Source organism: Heterodontus francisci, chromosome 14 (assembly GCF_036365525.1).
Source record: "Heterodontus francisci isolate sHetFra1 chromosome 14, sHetFra1.hap1, whole genome shotgun sequence".
In the NCBI taxonomy this organism is placed as follows: domain Eukaryota; kingdom Metazoa; phylum Chordata; class Chondrichthyes; order Heterodontiformes; family Heterodontidae; genus Heterodontus; species Heterodontus francisci.
In genome coordinates, this window is record NC_090384.1 from 52202393 (window position 1) to 52218011 (window position 15619).

General features: G+C 44.1%; 1 protein-coding gene across 6 annotated transcripts in view; it reads left to right on the plus strand.

The window, feature by feature from the left end:
• The window catches only part of eps8l2 (EPS8 signaling adaptor L2), a 229748-nt gene that overhangs the window by 150455 nt on the left and 63674 nt on the right, over positions 1 to 15619 (plus strand). For all 6 annotated transcript variants that reach the window (XM_068046206.1, XM_068046209.1, XM_068046207.1 and 3 more), the window contains 4 exons: positions 4625 to 4751; positions 5177 to 5265; positions 9891 to 9965; positions 10879 to 11027. In XM_068046206.1, the coding sequence (XP_067902307.1) occupies positions 4625 to 4751; positions 5177 to 5265; positions 9891 to 9965; positions 10879 to 11027 (440 nt within the window). The remainder of the gene's footprint in view (positions 1 to 4624; positions 4752 to 5176; positions 5266 to 9890; positions 9966 to 10878; positions 11028 to 15619) is intronic.

Below are 15619 nucleotides of genomic sequence, written 5' to 3' on the forward strand. Positions count from 1 at the left end.
TAATGCCTGCGCAAGTATCCCTCACCAATATAGCATTTGGCGCAAGCCACGAATGCATTTTGGTACCAAAACGGCATCCTTAGTGCTGAAACTACAAGCGCTATGGAGCTGAATTTTGCGGCCATAGAGATTAAAATGGAACAGAAAACGGGAAACAAGGGTTCACAGTCGAGAACCAAGCTGAATACAGAAATTACATAGGGGATCTAAATAAGGGAATAAGAGAGGCCAAAAAAAAAGAGTATGAAAATAGATGAGCAGCTAACGTAAAAGAGAACCCAAAATTCTTTTTTATAAAATATATAGTAAGAAGGTAGTCTAAAGTAGGGTGGGGCCAATCAGGGACCGCAAAGGAGATATTCTTGTAGAAGAAGAGGGTATAGCTGAGGCAACAAAATAATGACTAGATTGGTCTGGACTACGACTTGCAGATGTACACATGCAGATGTGCCGCACACACGTACACACAGACATACACCCACACAGCCTACTAATGGTCACCGTCAAGAATCATATATGAGTAAGGACCACTTGGGTGAAGTAACAGAGGTTGTGTCATGGCATGTAAAAAATTCAGAGGCAGCTTTGAAGCATAAGCATATTCTGTCACAAAGTAGGGAGTTTTCATGCATTATTAACCAAGCCCTGATTTTTGAGGCTTAACCTTGTCACCATAGGGGTAGTGCCAAGTGTAGGGCAAATGTTTCCACACAGGGAGAGAGGCCAAGATGGAAGATAATATTCACATTATAAATACATTTTTAAGCTACTCGATTCATTTTTTTTGTATAAATTCGTGCCGCTGAAGTGTAATTTTCGGGGTAGGCGGTGGCGTAGTGGTATTATCACTGGACTGGTAACCCAGAGACCCAGGGTATTTCTCTGGGAACAAGTGTTCGAATCCCACCACAGCAGAAGGTGGAATTTGAATTTAATTAATAAATCTGGAATTAAAAGCTAGTCTAATGATGGCCATGAAACCATTGTCGATTGTTGTAAAAATCCATCTGGTTCACTAATGTCATTTACGGAAGGAAATCTGCTGTCCTTACTTGGTCTGGGCTACATGTGACTCCAGATCCACAGCAATGTGGTTAACTCTTACACGCCCTCTGAAATGGCCAAGCAAGCCACTCAGTTGTACCTAACAGCTACGAAGTCAATAAAAAGGAATGAAACCAGACAGACCACCCGGCATCAACCGAGGCACCGGAAATGACAACGGCAAACCCAGCCCTGTCGACCCTGCAAAGTCTTCCTGACTAACATCTGGGGACTTGTGCCAAAGTTGGGAGAGCTGTCCCACAGACTAGTCAAGCCTGACATAGTCATGCTCATGGAATCATACCTTACAGACAACGTCCCAGACCCTGCCATCACCACCCCAGGTATGTCCTGTCCCACCGGCAGGACAGACCTACCAGAGGTGGTGGCACAGTGGTATACAGTAGGGAGGCAGTTGCCTTGGGAGTCCTCAACATTGACTCTGGACTCCATGAAGTCTCATGGCATCAGGTCAAACATGGGCAAGGTAACCTCCTACTGATTACCACCTACTGCCCTCCCTCAGCTGATGACCCAGTACTCCTCCATGTTGAACACCACTTGGAGGAAGCACTGAGGGTGGCAAGGGCACAAAATGTACTCTGGGTGGGGGACTTCAATGTCCATCACCAAGAGTGGCTCGGTAGCACCACTACTGACCGAGCTGGCCATGTCCTAAAGGACATAGCTGCTAGACTGGGTCTGCGGCAGGTGGTGGGGGAACCAACACGAGGGAAAAACATACTTGACCTCGTCCTCACCAATCTGCCTGCCGCAGATGCTTCTGTCCATGACTGTATTGGTAGGAGAGACCACCGCACAGTTCTTGTGGAGACGAAGTCGCGCCTTCACATTGAGCATACCGTCCATCGTGTTGTGTGGCACTATCACCGTGCTAAATGGGATAGATTTCGAACAGATCTTGCAATGCAAAACTGGGCATCCATAAGGGCTGTGGGCCATCAGCAGCAGCATAATTGTACTCAACCACAATCTGTAACCTCATGGCCCGGCATATCCCCCACTCTACCATTACCATCAAGCCAGGAGACCAACCCTGGTTCAATGAAGAGTGCAGGAAGGCATGCCAGGAGCAGCACCAGGCATACCTCAAAATGAGGTGTCAACCTGGTGAAGCTACAACACAGGACTATCTGCGTGCCAAACTGCGTAAACAGCATGCGATAGACAGAGCTAAGCGATCCCATAACCAACGGATCAGATCTAAGCTCTGCAGTCCTGCCACATCCAGCCGTGAATGGTGGTGGACAATTAAACAACTAACTGGAGGAGGTGGCTCCACAAATATCCCCATCCTTAATGATGGGGGAGCCCAGCACATCAGTGCAAAAGATAAGGCTGAAGCATTTGCAACTATCTTCAGCCAGAAGTGCCGAGTTGATGATCCATCTCGGCCCCCTCCTGAAGTCCCCAGCATCACAGATGCCTGACTTCAGCCAATTCGATTCACTCCGCGTGATATCAAGAAACGACTGAAGGCGCTGGATACTGCAAAAGCTCTGGGCCCTGACAATATTCTGGTAATAGTACTGAAGACCTGTGCTCCAGAACTTGCCGCGCCCCTAGCCAAGCTGTTCCAGTACAGCTACAACACTGGCATCTACCCTGCAATGTGGAAAATTGCCCAGGTGTGTCCTGTACACAAAAAGCAGGACAAGTACAACCCGGCCAATTATCGCCCCATCAGCCTACTCTCAATCATCAGTAAAGTGATGGAAGGTGTCATCAACAGTGCCATCTAGCGACACTTGCTTAGCAATAACCTGTTCAGTGATGCTCAGTTTGGGTTCTGCCAGGGCCACTCAGCTCCTGACCTCATTACAGCCTTGGTTCAAACACGAACACAAGAGCTGACCTCAAGAGGTGAGGTGAGAGTGACTGCCCTTGACATCAAGGCAGCATTTGACCAAGTATGGCATCAAGGAGCCCTAGCAAAACTGAGGTCAATGGGAATCAGGGGGGAAACCCTCCGCTGGCTGGAGTCATACCTAGCGCAAAGGAAGATGGTTGTGGTTGTTGGAGGTCAATCATCTCAGCTCCAGGACATCACTGCAGGAGTTCCTCAGGGTAGTGTCCTGGGCCCAACCATCTTCAGTTGCTTCATCAATGACCTTCCTTTAATCATAAGGTCAGAAGTGGGGTTGTTCGCTGATGATTGCACAATGTTCAGCACCATTCGTGACTCCTCAGATACTGAAGCAATCCGTGTAGAAATGCAGCAAGACCTGGACAATATCCACGTTTAGGCTGATAAGTGGCAAGTAACATTCGCGCCACACAAGTGCCAGGCAATGACCATCTCCAACAAGAGAGAATCTAACCATCTCCCCTCGACATTCAACGGCATTATCATCGCTGAATCCCCCACTATCAACATCCGAGGGGCTACCATTGACCAGAAACTGAACTGGAGTAGCCATATAAATACCGTGGCTACAAGAGCAGGTCAGAGGCTAGGAATCCTGAGGCGAGTAACTCACCTCCTGACTCCCCAAAGCCTGTCCACCATCTACAAGGCACAAGTCAGGAGTGTGATGGAATACTCTCCACTTGCCTGGATGGGTGCAGCTCAAACAACACTCGAGAGGTTCGACACCATCCAGGACAAAGCAGCCCGCTTGTTTGGCACCCCATCTACAAACATTCACTCCCTCCACCACCGACGCACAGTGGCAGCAGTGTGTACCATCTACAAGAAGCACTGCAGCAGCGCTCCAAGGCTCCTTAGACAGCACCTTCCAAACCCGCGACCTCTACCAACTGGAAGGACAAGGGCAGCAAATACATGGGAACACCACCACCTGCAAGTTCCCCTCCAAGTCACATACCATCCTGACTTGGAACTATATCGCCGTTCCTTCACTGTCGCTGGGTCAAAATCCTGGAACTCCCTTCCTAACAGCACTGTGGGTATACCTACCCCAAATGGACTGCAGCGGTTCAAGAAGGCAGCTCACCACCACCTTCTCAAGGGCAATTAGGGATGGGCAATAAATGCTGGCCTGGCCAGTGACATTGCTTTTTGGAGGTAGTATTGGAAATGTTCATGCCAGAATATTGTTTGAGGTCAGAAGAAATAGTGAGCCCAAGAATGTCAATCGATGAAGTAAGGGGAAGAGTGGAGCCATTGAAGAAAAGAGATGTTCGGTGTTTGTTAGCTGGAATAATGTTGTGTTCAGCAGTCCAGCCATGCATGTGTCAAATGTCTCTTGACCAACATTCCTTCTAAGCCGCACAGCAACCTAAAAGTTCCTGTGCAAGCCATGCCCAAGTCCTCTCTTTAAATTACTGTGGCTTTGCAAAAAAATTTAGAAGGGCCGCACATTTAAATCACCGCTGACACCAAAAGAAAGTAGAGGATATGTTGCTTTTGACCCCTACTGCTGCTTTCTTATACATCAGCAAAAAGGGAAGCTTAAACCTATTACAATTGGATCCTCTTTAATCATATGATACTTTATTCAGATTTTCCTGGAAAATGTATTTAATTAGACTATCAATGATTTAGTCTTTGTGAATTACATCAGTCATCAACCCAGGACTACTTTTTTTCCCACAGCAAATTCTCAACTGTACACTGGATGACATTGAGTTCTTTGTAGCCAAACTTCAGAAGGCTGCTGAAGCGTACAATCAACTGAACCACAGGAAAAAATCCAAGAAGAACAAAAAAAAGGCACCGGCAGGTATGAACTGCGCATCTTCTCGTACTCTCTCTTTTATTTCCTCTTTTCCTTTTCCTACTTTTCTCTGCATTTTCCTTTGCTTTTCCTTCTCACTCCTCTTTTCTCCTACTTCCTCCTTTCCATTTCCCCTTTTTTTCTCTCCAATAACCTATCTCACCCCTTCCACCTCTTTTTAGTCTGTTTTCCACACGTCTGCCCAACTCTTTGTTCTGTTCCTTATATCTCCCACTTTTAAAACACACAGAGGAGAAATCTTCCTGTGACTGAAATTATGAAGTTATGATGCATTTCCTGTACAAATGATGTGTGTTTAGATTCTTGCTATATATGTACCAGAATTAGCATTATACTGTGTGTGCCATACATAAGATATAAAGCAGTCGTGTTTACCAAATCATCATTTTTTTTCTCTCACTATTACACAGAGGGTATGCTTACTCTGAGAGCAAAGATGCCATTACCAGCGGAATTCACAGACTGTTTGCAAAAGATCAAGCTGGTCTTGAATTTGTTGGTAAGAACTCACCTGGGAGACATGGGGGATGGTTTTAACTTTTAGCACATTAGACAATGTGTAATTTACTCCCTGGTAAACTTTAGGCCATAAATAATATGTGTGAACGTGTGACTTATACATTAGACTGACCAATCTTTTTCCACTTTGTGTTAAATGTTTTGCTAGTATCAAATCTGCTGTGGAATTAGTATTATATCTCAATGAATTCCTTACATTTATCAGCATGTGCCACTGGAGGAAATTTTGTTTCCCTTGCGAGCTTTGTCAGATTGCATAAATACTTGTATGAGGGCTGTGACATATGTTTAAAAGGTGTTGAGTCACAAAATGCTGTGATATATATTTCATTTTTAGATATAAGGTACTATGAATATTAGTGTCTTGACAGTTAGGCATGAAAGTTGAGTAGTGTCTATACTGGGCAACCAGTCAGCAACAGCAGTTTTACACCCGGGTGACAGGTTTGTAAATCTACCCAATTGCCAGTAGCTTAGTAAACCACAGTTATTCAAGTCAAGCTGCCTTTACTACAGAGCAACAATCTACAAAGAATGCTGAACTACACAGCCAAAACAGTAGATCACCAAATTTGCTTTAAAGCACTTGCCTGCATGTGTGATAGCGACTGTATATCTGTGTCTTTTTCATTTGTTCTTCAACCTCTCTGAAGGCAGACTAAGCAAACACTTGGTGAGGCGAGAGCAGATACAAAACATGAAGCTGCTTTATTTCACAGGAAGGCGGACATACAGAAGAGCAGTTACATCAGACTAACTTAATTCCATCCATATGACTTATCTTTGTATAATTAACAAAATAATAATCACCCATTTCCCAACATCAGTGGATTGTCTTATGTGACTTAAACAAGATGGTTTCTAAATATTTTCCAGTATTTCTAATCACTTAGTCTTAGTGACATCGCTCACAGCTTTCTCCTTAAAACCAAGCCTGTTTCCGGGCCTGAAATTCTGCAGGGTTCTACCAATCCGCTGCCATAATTTGATGGGAAATCAGTGTAAGCCCAGAGAAATGGCATAAATTGGCATTTTTAACCATTTGCACCATTTTTTCAGGGGTTCCAACTATCTCCCATTGTAGAACCATAACAAAATTTCCAGACATCTTTGTTTTATCTCCCTCTGCTCACTGTCAGGAAATCATCTTCATCTGATATCTAAACCCACATACTTTCCACTTTCCAGCAAGGGAACACTGAATGGTGATCATGAGTGGAAATCCTTGTTGGTTTTTGTTTCTCGTCTTCTAAGTCAAATGACACTGAATCAATTGTAATGCTCACTTCTATCAATTTTGCTTTGCTGTTCGCGTTTATATTTAATACTGGATTTAACTCTGTCCAGGTGGAATAGATAACAGTCTTTGGATCAAAGACTCTGACTCACTACCAAGCCACTGAGCGCAAATGCCTTTTCATGAGCTTTGGCAAGATTTTCAGAATGAACCTCCTGCCACGCAAGAGGTTAACTTGAATTGGAACAAACTCTTCCTCTTCCCCCGCCAAGGGGCCTCAAGAACAATAGGGTTAATGTTAAGAGACATCGCGCCACTGGTGGGGTCTCGCACACAGCCAATGCATATTGGAAAATCACAGGAGCATTAACAACACTTTTCCATCATTGCAGATTTGAACTATCGTACAGATACAACGACCATATGCGTAACTTTCACAATATCCAAACAGTAAAAGATATCACTGTACAAATGCCTTTTTGAAATAGTATCACAGATGTCAGTCTTCAGCCTATTCGATTCACTCCACGATATCTCGAGAAACGGCTGAAGGCACTGGATACTGCAAAAGCTATGGGTCCTGTAAAAAGTTCTGGCAATAATACTAACGACTTATGCTCCAGAACTAGCCATGCCCCTGTTCATTTATAGGTACAACACTGGCATCTACCCGGCAATATGGAAAATTACCGGGTATGTCCTGTGCACAAAAAACAGGGCAAATCCGACCCTGCCAATTACTGTCCCATCAGTCTACTCTTAATCGTCAGTAAAGTGATGGAAGGTGTCGTCGCCAGTGCTATCAAACGGCACTTGCTCAGCAATAATCTGCTCACTGACACTCAGTTTGGCTTCTGCCAGGGCCACTTCGCTCCTGACCTCATTACAGCCTTGGTCCAAACACGGACAGAAGAGCTGAACTCCAGAGGTGAGGTGAGAGTGACTGCCGTTGACATCAAGGTAGCATTTGACCGAGTATGGCATCAAGGAGCCGTAGCAAAACTTGAGTCAATGGGAATCAGGGGAAAACTCTCCACTAGTTGGAGTCATACCTAGCACAAAGGAAGATGGTTGTGGTTGTTGGAGGTCAATCATCTCAATCCAGGACGTCACTGCAAGAGTTCTTCAGGGTTGTGTCCTAGGCCCAACCATCTTCAGCTGCTTCCCTCCATCATAAGGTCAGAAGTCGGGATGTTCACTGATGATTGCACAATGTTCAGCACCATTCGCCACATCTCAGATACTGAAGCAGCCCATGTTCAGATGTAACAAGACCTGGACAACATCCAGACTTGGACTGAAAAGTGGCAAGTAACATTCGCACCACACAAGTGCCAGGCAATGACCATCTCAAACAAGATGAATCTAACCATCTCCCCTTGATGGTCAATGGCATTACCATCGCTGAATCCCCCACTATCAACATCCTGGGGCTTACCATTGACCCGAAACTGAATTGGACCAGCCACATAAATACCATGGTGACAAGAGCAGGTCAGAGGCTGGGAACCCTACGACGAGTATCTCACCTCCTGACTCCCCTTAGCCTGTCCACCATCTACAAGGCACAAATCAGGAGTGTGATGGAATACTCTGCACTTGCCTGGATGAGTACAGCTCCAACAACACTCAAGAAGCTTGACACCATCCAGGACAAAGATGCCCGCTTGACTGGCACTCCATCCACAACCTTCAACATTCACTCCCTTCACCATCGACGCACAGTGGCAGCAGTGTGTACCATCTACAAGATGCACTGCAGCAACGCATCAAGGCTCCTTAGACAGCACCTTCCAAACCCGCGACCTCGACCACCTAGAAGGACAAGGGCAGCAGAAGCACGGGAGCACCACCACCTGCAATTTCCGCTCCAAGTCACACAACATCCTGACTTGGAACTTTGGAACTATATCGCCATTCCTTCACTGTCGCTGGGTCAAAATCCTGGAACTTCTTTCTTAACAGCACTATGGGTGTACCTACATCCCAAGGACTGCAGCAGTTCAAGAAGGCAGCTCACCACCATCTTCTCAAGGGCAATTAGGGATGGGCAATAAATGCTGGCCTGGCCAGCGATGCCCACATCCCACAAACAAATATAAAAAAATGGATTTCAACGTAGGCAACTGTGAGTACAGCCAGCTTGGACTTAAGTAGGATAGAATAATGTACTTTCGAAATGGAAAGTATGCTTCCATGTTGATCCCATAACATTGCTAGAAACACTGGAGGTCCAAACAGTCTTGGGTGGGGTGGGGGGCAGGTCCAGGTGCATAGATCATTAAAATGTCATGAAATTGTACAGAAAATAATCAAAAAGGCTACTGGAACGCTGGCCTTTATATCTAGAGGAATAGAATACAAGGGAGTAGAAGTTATGTTTCAGTTATATGCTGTTGGCATTCTTCCATCTGCAAAAGATGATGGACATGCAGCAAACAATCCATTTAGATGGGGTGTCGTCTCTGATGCACCTTTGTTGATGGCTTTGAAGGCCATACAAACATATACAAAGCCTTGATTAAATCACACTTGGAGTACTGTGAGCAGTTCTAGGCACCATACCTTAGAAGAACATATTGACATTGGACGAAGTACAGCATAGATTTACCAGAATGATATCTGGACTCCCAGGGTTACGAGGAGAGATTACACAAACTCGGGTTGTAATCCCTGGGATTTAGATTGTTCAGAGGTGATTTGATTGAAGTTTTCAAGATACTAAGGGGAACAGACAGCATTGATGGAGCAAAATTATTTCCGCTAGTTGGGAAGTCTAAGCCTAGGTGGCATAGTTTAAAAGTTAGAGCCAAATCTTTCAGGTAAAATTAGGAAATACTTCTGTACACAAAGGATAGTAGAAGTTTCTAACACTCTTCAACAAATGGCAACTAATGCTGGATCCATTGTTAATTTTATATCTGAGATGGTTGGAATTTTGTTATTCAAAAGTATTAAGGGATATCAGGCAAAGGGATATGGAGTTAGGTCACAGATAAGCCATGATCTCTTTGAATGGCAGAACAGGCTCAGGAGCTAAATGACCAACTACTGTTCCTATGTTGGATTAACAACAGAGCTTAGGTCTTTAGGCAATCTGCCTGTCCATCTCTCTGTGTAGCTGTCTAAATATTGATTTTGTTGTAAGAAACTGCAAATCTATATGCACAACTGTCTTAAGCCTCCCCAAATTTAAGCTAATAACAGGATCATTGAATCAACAAATGATAATTTAATGATTAATTTAAGAATCTTCAATAACTTTTTAATCAAATGGGATGCCTTGGTTTGAAAACTATTTGCTAATGTTTACTAGTTCTGAGGATCAACAAACACTGTTACTGATCTACATCACTTCTCGTTTCTAGGCTAAACTGAAGAGGCACATTCAAAATCCAAATGCAGTGGAGTTGCTTCACTTCCTGTTTGGACCACTTGGCGTGGTAAAGTAACAACACCTCATGGTGATAAGAGATGGTTTGTCCAATTGTGGGGTGAGGGGGTGGTGTTAATCATTTGTGGAGGTGTTAATATCTGACAGCCACCAGCAAAAACTCTGTTCTTGGTCTTAAAGTAAAAATGCGGCAAAGGTTAATCTGCTTATGTTTATAATGCGTCATTGTCGCTCTTCCAAGAGTGAGTTTTAGATTAGCTGGAACATTAGTCTTCAGAGCAATTTTCTGTCCAGCGAAAATCCACTAGTTCTAAATTTGCTCCCGCCTTCAAAATGAAGAAGGAAACGAGTAGGTAAAGATGCTTGTCTTATTATTTGAGGGAAGTTTGGAGAGGTTAGATTACATAGAAAAAAAAAATTTTTAAATCAGGAAAGTTAGAAAAAAGAAATCAAACAGAAACAAGTTACAATAGGATGAGCAGGAATGCGGGTAATTCTAAGCCACCCCCACTCCACCCCACCCCACCCCCAGAGCAGGTAGGTGGTTAAATTTTTTTAAAGTGGACAACTCAACCCCAACCCACCCACTTCAAGTTTTCATGGACACAGGTCAGGGGTGAGTGACCAATCTGCTCTCAGTTGACAGTTTGGCCATTAAAATATTTTAAGGAGGCTGTGTGCCTCCATTTTAACCTTACTTTTATTCTTAACACCCACACACTGATTTTCCTGGCCTCAGGAAAGCCAACAGTTGATGTGAGGTGTGAAGGACCGGATGGAACACCTAAGTTCCTTTACAGCGCTGCTTGTGGACCAGGTGCAGCCCAACAAGCTACCCAGTAAACTCCATACAGACACCTCTCCACCACAATCTGCCTGACCCTGATATAAATCAAACAATTTGATAGTAATATGTGTGTGGTGAATGTGTCCTAATTCTTATGTGGTGCTGTGTTTGGCAGGTGATTCAGGCCATTGGAGGCCCGGACGTGCCGAAGAAAATCATAAGCCCTCTGCTTTCCAAGGACGCAACTGATTTTCTGAGGGGCCACCTAATTCCTAAAGAGATGGCGCTATGGGAGTCACTGGGAGAGGCATGGACCAAGTCCAGGTGAGAAAGCAAGACCCCATTTTCTACAGTAAGCCAATGACAGAAATGAGGGAACGATTGTATTCTGCATATAACAATGTATACTGTATGGAGGCTGTAGGCTAGTTGTCCAGGAGATTGTCTGATTGGACAGTAATTGAGAGATCCAGTTATGAATCTGCTGGATTTCCCCTCCTTGCCTGACAAATGAGTACCGGCTCTTCTGGCATCACCTACACAGCTTGCCCCATTCTCAAATGGTAGCTTCTTCAGTTTTGCAGTGGCTGAAAATGCAGAGACACACATGAGCTGTACAGTTACACATGTAAATATATTGTCAGTAATTCACTGGTGGCTAATGGAAATGAATTTTTATTGCTGACAATGCACTCACAGCCTTCTTACAGCTTTTACAGCTCTTACAGATAAGAGGTGGAGTGAGTCAGGTGTTAGAGGTTTCCATGGCAACTATCGGCATTGCTCGAACAACAGGTGGACTATTCAAGTTAGAGAAGGGGAATGAAATGCCTTAGAGGTAATTTTAACTCCCGGCTGGAGAAGGGCCTCATTTGTAACCTGACAGTCAGCTGCTCAGCTGTTTCCACCAGCCGCACAGGCTCAGACTTTCCTTGTGGGTCCCAGGAGTGCACGTTTTATTCCCGATAGATTCACCCACCCCACTCTGCACGGTGTAAAATGCTATCAGAGTCCCACGTGTGTCAAAACTAGCAGCAGGAATGGAGTTGGAAATGGAGCCCTTCATTTTACATGCTCCCCCATTCCTTTCCCATTGGTTAGAGAGTGTTAACAATTCCCCGCTAGTATCTGATTCCTTCCCACATTGTGCTTCAACACAATCCCCATCTCTGATCCTAGCCAGGATTAAGACAACACTTGGTTGATTGATGTAAGCAAAACAAAGTAACAGGCACCCCTCAAATGTATTACCTTCAGAATAGATTCATGGTTTTCGCACTTATCTGTGGTAGCAACCCATTGGAAAAATTAACACACTCCCAGGAATCTTTTAACACTGTCGCAGGACCTTTGCAGATATTGATGTCTGGGAACCCCTGCAGAATTTGACTTACCCAACTTCTAAGAGGCAAGACCAGCTATCCACCAGTGCTATCATTAACAAAACAAATGTTTCTTATAGTCTACACCAGGGTCCTAAGTTACCAATTCATTTTGGTTTAGGAAACAAGTTGAGATCTGATGTGTGACTACGGGCAGAACATAATGTACAGCTTGCTGCAAGAACTCTGCTGTTTCGACACATTGTTCATAAAAATTTAACCCAGGTTCTGATTGCAGGGATCAGAGTTCAGTGCTGGCCCCATTCTTGCTTCAGAATGCTGGCTGGGCTAGAGATTGACATTCCTCGAATGCCTCCCTGGCTATAAATTGTGGGCTCCGGTAAAATATTAAGACAATTTGCACAGGCTTCTCTGATTTGACTGTGAGTTAGGTTAATTGGTGCAAGCATAATTTCTGAATGACAGCTCACTAATTTTTTTCATCAGTTGCCACATTTCTCCCTGTGACGGCATGGGTTTTCGTCGGGTGCTCTAGTTTCCTCCCACTGCCAAAGACTTGCAGGTGATAGGTAAATTGGCCATTATAAATCGCCTCTAGTGTAGGTAGGTGGTAGGGAATAGGGGATTACTGTAGGGTTAGTATAAATGGGTGGTTCTTGGTCGGCACGGACTCGGTGGGCCGAAGGGCCTGTTTCAGTGCTGTATCTCTAAATAAATTAATTAATTAATTAATTTGCTACTTACAGCTCCCGTAAGTGCTGAGGTAAACCTACCTCAGAGATGTGCTGCTGACTCTACCATAGTTTGCAGGTTATGGGGAAGGCCCCACAATACACATGGCTTTGTCAAGCTGGGAGAGTATTTAAGGTGTGGGATCAGCTTAAACTTTCTCTTACGGCAGTGGCCATGGAGTCTTCTATTAATCTTTCAGGCCCACCAAATTGGCCAAAAGTTCCTGGAAAGACACCTGGGTTAGGAATGCAGGGGGAGGTGGGGGAAGCCAGGTCACACCTAGAAGAATCCATACAAAGTGTCACTATAAAACTTTGGACCAGATTATTGGAGTCCAGGCCACTATTCTGTCATGGAAACATATTTGGGCCTCATAACCACAAGCTGGTCATCCAGTAGGCCTACTAGCACCAACCATACATCAAGTCCTTAAGTAAGCCTGTGATGCAGAAACTCTAATGCTCAGAGATTCTGCCCCCAGAGCCGTCTCCCTTGTCAATGGCCTTGTAAAAACGGAATGGAGGTTTCAACTCCAAAAGGCTATCGAGAAAGCCTTGGTGATAAATCAGGTGTAAATGAGCTCCAGTCAAATTCCCAGCCTTTCCAGTGGACTCCTGCCAAAGTTACAATGAGAGGCTGCCAGAATGGCTGAGGATTTTTGGCCTCCACAACACCTTCAAGAGCTCTCCCTACCAGAGATGTTGCACTATTACTTTCCCTTTAATGGAACTGTTTTCCCCCGATTTTCTTTGTTGCTCTCCTGAAGTAGCTGATAGCTTCATGGGCACTAGCTTACTTCTGAACTCCCCCTTCCCCCAACCTCCTCAGCTGTGTATTACCCAAGAGGCCATTTTTCACACATAAGCTTAGATGATGAGTGTCAACAAACTATATGATCACATCACTGTCTTCCCCTCATCTCCATACTTTCAACAGGGGTCACTGGATAGCAATCAGGCATGAGAACTGTGACTTTTTTTTCTTTTAAACATGCGGCACTACGGTCAATTGTAGAAATTCTACTGCTGCCCAGGCTGACATCAGCTAACTCAACACATATTGTGGACCAAACTTAGGATCATTGGATCTGTGTGGTTCTGTTCCACACAAACTAATCACTTTAACTACTCAGCTATCAGGGAACACCACTAGTTGTTTCAAAGCAATTTGCACTTATTCAAAAAGTATACTAGCCAAGTAACTTCAGTTAGTTATTTTTTAATTCTTGGGATGTGGGCATTTGGCAATGACCAGCAAGAAGTAGTGGCTACATCTGAGATGGGGAAAATTCAATGTTATATAAATTAGTATGTTTTCAAGTTTCAGAGCTTTATGGATGTGATAAATAGACAGGTGATATTGGCCTAATGAGCCCAAATACAATGTCAAATGTAAAGCCCTCCCTGTGGTTTCATTTAAGGCCTGTGATATTATACAGATTCACCGGCTTAGTACATGTAAACTCAGGGCCTTCTTACATCAGCAAAGTTAAAATTGTAAGCCTGATACATAATGGTAAAGAAAAATAGCATCTTAATGATTCAGATGTGACCCATCATCAGAACTGAAATATTAACCTATCTTTCTCAGTTGCACACAGATCAATCTCTTGTGTATTTCCAGTATTTCCTGCATCCACGTTTCTTCTTTGTACTTACAAATATGTAAAAGTTAATGTGAAAGTACCCCCTGCAGAGCAGTGCTTGTATTGCAGCATCTTGTTCTCGGGTTCAACTTTCAAGAAAGATTTATTGTGAGACCAAGAGCACAGTTCCCTGTAGGCGGAAATAACATTTCACACCTTTTTTTTTATATCTCTGATTCACCCAGATCCTTCATAAATAACAGCATTTGCATTTGCCCAGTATTTTATATAAAAGATAAACATATGCAATGAAAGCATATGAAAGATGAACAGAGAGAATGGAAGGTGCATAAAAGAGAGGTGGCAAATCAGGAATGTCGGTACAGGAAATGACCATGTAGCCCCTCCATCATTCCATCATGGCTAATCCATGACCTAACTCCATATACCCACCTTTGCCCCATGTCCCTTAATACCTTTGGTTAACAAAAATCTATCAATCTCAGATTTAAAATATACAATTGATCTAGCTTCATTTGCTATTTGCGGAAGAGAGTTCCGAACTTCTACCACACTTTGCATGAACTGTTTCCTAATTTCACTCCTGAAAGGTCTGGCTCTAATATATAGACGACACCCCCTCAACCTAGATTCCCCAACTAGTAGTAATCGTTTTTCTCTATAAATACAAGGAGGAACTTTAAAAAAAGAGTGAAAGAATGATGAAAAGAGTCAGAGACAAGCAAAGAATACAGAGAGAGAAAGAGAAAAATTCTGTGAGACATACAGAGACAAAAGTGTGGAGAACTGACAAAGGGAAAGAGGCATTTTTTCTTTATTATTCTTTCATGGACTGTGAGCATCGCTGACAAGGTCAGCATTTATTGCCCAACCCGAATTACACTTGAAGTGTTGGTGGTGTTGCTTTCTTGAACCACTGAAATCCATTTGGTGTAGGTCCACCCACAATGCTTTACGAAGGGAGTTCCAGGTTTTTGACCCAGTGACAGTGAAGGAATGGTGATATAGGGCTGGATTTTGTGTTGGAAGTGGGGCTCCCGGCGTCGAGCCGAAAAGGTGGGGGGAAGCCCGCCTCTGCCTTTTCGTGACCCCCTGCAGCGATCCACCAGTCTTTTTAAATCTAGGTTTCAGGAACCACGATCCCTGTCCCTTTAAAGACAGCGATCCCACCTCCAAGAGCTGCCAGCCAATCAGAGGGCCAGCAACTCAGCAGTATTGGCAGCGCCACCAGGAGC